At 43.7% G+C, this 4,839-nt stretch overlaps 1 protein-coding gene across 1 annotated transcript; it reads right to left on the bottom strand.

Moving 5' to 3' along the window:
- Positions 1-1,923: 1,923 nt before the first annotated feature.
- STMN1 (stathmin 1) lies at positions 1,924-4,778 on the bottom strand. Its single transcript, XM_009585994.1, has 4 exons — positions 4,704-4,778; positions 3,805-3,977; positions 2,803-2,994; positions 1,924-2,417 (listed from the first exon to the last, which is right to left on the bottom strand). The coding sequence occupies exons 1-4, from the start codon at positions 4,714-4,716 to the stop codon at positions 2,349-2,351; spliced, it is 447 nt and encodes a 148-aa protein (XP_009584289.1). The 5' UTR covers positions 4,717-4,778; the 3' UTR covers positions 1,924-2,348.
- Positions 4,779-4,839: the final 61 nt, after the last annotated feature.

Raw genomic sequence — 4,839 nt, 5'->3', positions numbered from 1 at the left:
CCCCCTCAAAACTTCCATTCCCCCCAGCAGCTTTCAGAGGAACTAGACTAAGCCCAGGCCCTGGGCATTAAGCTCCCGTTAAGTGTAACGCAGGCAGCCGTGTACAGCAGAACTAAGACAAGGAAACAGAAGGCCCCGAGCTGAGATCTGACAGCTTTGGCAAGTCAAAAAACTCACATTTAACATCTCTGTGCTCTTAACGCCATTTGGGGTTTAGCAGAGCTGTCATCCTTCTCCCCCACCCCTTCAAAGGATGGGGGAAAACCCACACACAGTGCTTGGGACACTTGGTCTTTTCTCAGCAGGTAAAGAAATACATTAAAATGAAGAGCGGATTTTTTTGATTGCTAATTATGCCTGATCTTATATATGGGAGCTGATCCCATGATTGCTTAAACCTCCATTATGTGGTACCAGAGATACTCGACCTCCTTCATAAGCACATTATGTAGGGGTTCAAGCCTGCGTCTCAAAGCTCAGCCCTGTATTCCCCCGTCCTCCTCACCTCCCCAGCGGATCCTGACCCGCATCCCCATGCTCTCAGCTTACACCATGTTGATATGTGCCATTAAAAACCCAAAACCTGCACTCCTCCTCCACTCAGATGGGTGGTTGCTCCCCAACAGACAGAAATACAGTCTCTCTTACCTTAAGTTATGAAGTATCTTCTGAAAATCCTTCAGGCAAAGGATCCGATCCCAGCCCTCCAGCGCATCAAGATTGACTTTAATCTCACTGTTCTTCTTTCATTCAAACAGTGTAATATCAGCTTTTGGTTAAGTACAACTCTGATGCAATCAGAAGTGGTAAGCGTGATTCACGAAAGCTTTCTAAACTGAGGTTCCCTTCTTTAGCAAGCCCCAGAAGACAGGTCAAATGGTCCAGGACTCAATTAGCCCCTTAAAAAAAAAAATCCCTACCAGCTTTTCCTTCCTCAGAATATGGAAGTCTGTCACCCAGCCAGTGCCAAACGCTCCAGCTGTGGAGTTAACATGAAAACAAACCTGGTAGCCAAGCCTCAAGATCAAGGACACAAAAGGGGAAGACAGGACCCCGTCTGCCTCACCGAGACCAGCACCACCGAGTGTTTGACATTAACAGAAGCTGTGAAACCCAAGGCTTCCCGCTCCGAGGGAACCCACTTAAAGCCGAGTACCTCAGAACATGCTGCTGTTTATACTGAAGAAGTTAGGTGGCCGAGTACTCGTTAATGTGCAGGACACTCTCTGGATTGGTCTTAGAGGAAGGTTTTTGGTTTTTTAAGGCACCTGTACAATACAGCAACTCTGTACCCAATACACCTAAAAAGCATCTTTCCTCAGAGCACAAGTAGAGTCGTATCTATTTCTCACATCCCAGAAAACAAAGGTGATACACATCTCCTTGTGGGCAGGAGTTAAACTTCAGACTCGCCCTGAGGCACACTGTACTATCCCAACGCATCTGTGGCAGACACAAATCAAAAATAATTCTTATCCACAACAGCATTTCCAATCCCAGCACAGAACAGGTTTCTGACTTTTACGCTCTGACACTGCGGGAAGTGGTACACAAGCCACCATTCAACAGCACAAGTCATCTTCCAGAAACCCTTACCAAAAAAAAAAAAAGGCTCAGATCAGTCATGTGGTAACAAGGACTTGTTTGTCGTCGTGTCAGCATCCAAAGGGAGGTGGTTCTGAACTCTTTTTAACAAAAACACACAACAGCTGACAACTGCTGAGGTGTCAAAACAAAGCTCTGATTGTAAAATTAAGACAATGAGAGTGCTCTAGGGGAAAGGCAGTCACACAGCATGCCCATGGATGTAAGGAAAAGTGCTGCTACAGACCTTTCCACCCAGCACTGGATAAGGATGCCTGTTGCGGACCTCAGCCAACTGATTTTATTTCTTACGTCATTTTTCAGAAGTAATTCTCATGATAACAGCACTGTGCAGCTTTATTTAGTCACTCAGTAACAGCAGTATTTTAGCAGACTGGGACAGAGTCAGATTTTTGAAGTGTAACAGATATTCAGCATGGAACAGTATTCTACATATTCCTTTCACAAACGTCTTACAGAGCTGATACAGTACTAGCCATCAACCCAGTAGCAAGCGCACTGGAGTAGAAAAGGATGCAACAAGAAGATAGCTACACTGGAAAAGACAACACTTTAGAAAAAGTGAAACATGTAAGGTCTCCCCTCTAGCCCCCAAAGAAAGTGTACAGTTTGGATCTAATTTTACAGTTCTACATCAGTTTCTAGAAACTTAAAAAAAAAAACAAAACCAAAGATAAAACCACTGGCCAGTACAGTCTTTGGATATTTAGAGGAGGGGGAGAGAGTCAGTTTCCAGAATGAAGTCAGTCGGTTTCAGCCTCACCGGGGTCTTTGCCTTCTTTGTTCTTTCGAACCTCTTCCACGTGCTTGTCCTGAAAGACAACAGCAGGGAAGCAGTTAGCTGCCCAGGCGCAGAGAGGCAGGGCAAGCCCTGGCTTGCTTCCCACCCCCCAGCTCACAGCAGGGACCTGTGGGTCTGGGTTACTGACGGGGGCTGCAGGATGAGGCTTTGTAAGAGAAAGTGAGATGCTGGTCTAGCTCCATCCATCCCCTCTGCCCCAAGAGGAGGATTTCTGCAAAGCCTTTTGCAGATTTAACAATCTTTCAAGATTAGACCACCACGGAACTCCCGAAGATGTCTGTCTATTCATAGCACCCCCCTCACTTGGCCATTTACCTGGCTTTATTTAGCCAGTTTTCACAGTAAGGAACATGGATAAACTCTCTCCCAAAGGGGAACTGGGACTCTACACCCACCTTCTCCCTCAAGCGTTCCAGTTTAGCAGCCATTTGTGCCTCGCGGTTTTCTTTGTTAGCTTCCATTTTGTGGGTCAGCTTCTCCTCTGCCATTTTGCTGAAGTTGTTGTTTTCCTCAATTGCTTTCTGAAGCACCTCTTTTTCATGCTCCCGCTTCTCAGCTAGCTGCTTCAAGACTTCTGCTTCATGAGACTAACAAAACAGAGGATGCACGCTTTGAACGTAAAACAGATGAACTACACAGACAACTATAGTCAAGTTGCTCACAAGTCCTGACAGAAGAGGTTTTCTGCTATTTTACTGGAGAACAGCATAACTTCGTGATGCAGGACAAAGCTCCCTGGTGCTTCCTCCACCCACATAACCCGTATTTCACCATTACAAACTACCAGGAAAATTAAGTTTCTGTCATTACTTGCAAGTCTTATTAAGCGGCATTTTTCTGGAAAAAAGAACATGGATCTTTATATTAACATCAATACATCTTTCCTAGAAGATTCTCGCTTCTCAGAACAGTGAATCACTGCGATTCTGGTCACACAGGAGGCTGCACTTCAATTAGTAAGCCTCTGCACAGCCAAGGGCTCTAAGCCACATCTCAACAGCAAGATCTTACATTAAGTAAGACATTGTATTAGCAAACCTTCTCATTACAGATTCCCCACTACATTTTCGAGGAGAAAATGAATCTGATTTTGATGTTGAAGACAAGAAAAACAGCTTCATCCTGAAAGAGCATCCCCTCCCAACTAAATATTTTCTCCCAGTTTTTCAAGTGACCATTCAAGATCACTTTGGGAACAAAGCTATGGCCTTGCAGACCATAACAATGGTTTGTAAGAGCCCCAGAGATTCCAAAGTTCAATTAATATTCCATTTACCATAATACAAACTGCTCATCATTTATCCCAAGCAACAAGTACATTTAAAAAAAAAAAAAAAAAACAACACAACTTGCACAGACTAGTTAAGCAGAGCTCACTTAAGGTGCTTCAAGTTTACCTTGCGTCTCTCTTCTGCTGCTTCCAACTTCTTCTGAATCTCTTCCAATGACACATCCTTCTTCTTTGGGGGAGAAAGAGGGAATTCTGGGACTGCTTCTTTTGAGCGGGGACTCAGTATCAGCTCAAATGCCTGCCCGGAGGCACGCTTTTCCAGTTCCTTCACTTGAATATCTGGGAACATGGGGAAAAAACCCCAAAGAAACAGTATTTTAAGCCAGGAATTGGCTTAGGTAACTTGAACAATAGTCTTCAAAAATTCAATGCCACAAAGCTCACTTAAGGAGACAGTTAGGATCTGAGCTGATAGTTTTGTTTTAAGCAGCAGCACCATTCAAAAATGTGGCAGGCAATTTTGCTTGTAATTCTTCCTCAATACTACATTACCCAAGCACCTGACATTTTAATATCCAGGGTCGTGAAAATAATTTTATCAGTACTTCAAATGAAAAAAAATAATTCTTTCTCCAATGACAAGTCTGAGAAAGAGTTCAAGGCGTTTGCCTAAGACCTGACATAGCCAAGAACTGAAACCAGTTTTCAAAGAAATATGTAAGCCAGTGTTCTCTCTTCAAACACCTCTGAACAGGCACGTCAGCCCTGCACGGTGTCAGTTGTACCAGCGCACCAGTTTTGATCACCAAGATGTCTAGATGATAGTCAGCTCTGTTAACAGAGCAGATGGCATGCAGATGAGCTGAAGCCCATCTGCTAACAGCCTCGTCTGAGAGGGCTTTCGGTATGTTTTCACAAGCACCCGGTTTTAACAGCTTCTCCAAAGCAGCCTAGATACAGGAGGAAAGCATGGTGACAACAGTTTATTTTAATATATTAGATTTAAAAATATTTCTGAGAAATTAAGAAAAGCCACAAGAGTATTTCATACATAATACTACATACCAGAAGTAGCCATGACCAAGAAAATATGACTCCAGAAGCCAACTCTGGGAGAACTTCAATCAGTTGGATTCCTAGATAACAAAGAGACAGGCCTTTGAACAGTAAGCACACGAATTTCATTTCTTCTAACTCCTAA

The sequence above is a fragment of the Fulmarus glacialis genome, unplaced genomic scaffold (assembly GCF_000690835.1).
Source record: "Fulmarus glacialis isolate BGI_N327 unplaced genomic scaffold, ASM69083v1 scaffold16109, whole genome shotgun sequence".
In the NCBI taxonomy this organism is placed as follows: domain Eukaryota; kingdom Metazoa; phylum Chordata; class Aves; order Procellariiformes; family Procellariidae; genus Fulmarus; species Fulmarus glacialis.
This window is presented reverse-complemented; position numbering and strand designations above follow the sequence as displayed.

Bases quoted from the DNA above. Each gene is read 5' to 3' on its own strand.
- STMN1 (XM_009585994.1), bottom strand. The intron at 2,995-3,804 runs GTAAACTTGAAG...CTGTTTTGTTAG, and splicing joins CAGCAGAAGAGAGACGCAAG to TCTCATGAAGCAGAAGTCTT. The intron at 2,418-2,802 runs GTGGGTGTAGAG...GTTGTCTTTCAG, and splicing joins TGGAACGCTTGAGGGAGAAG to GACAAGCACGTGGAAGAGGT.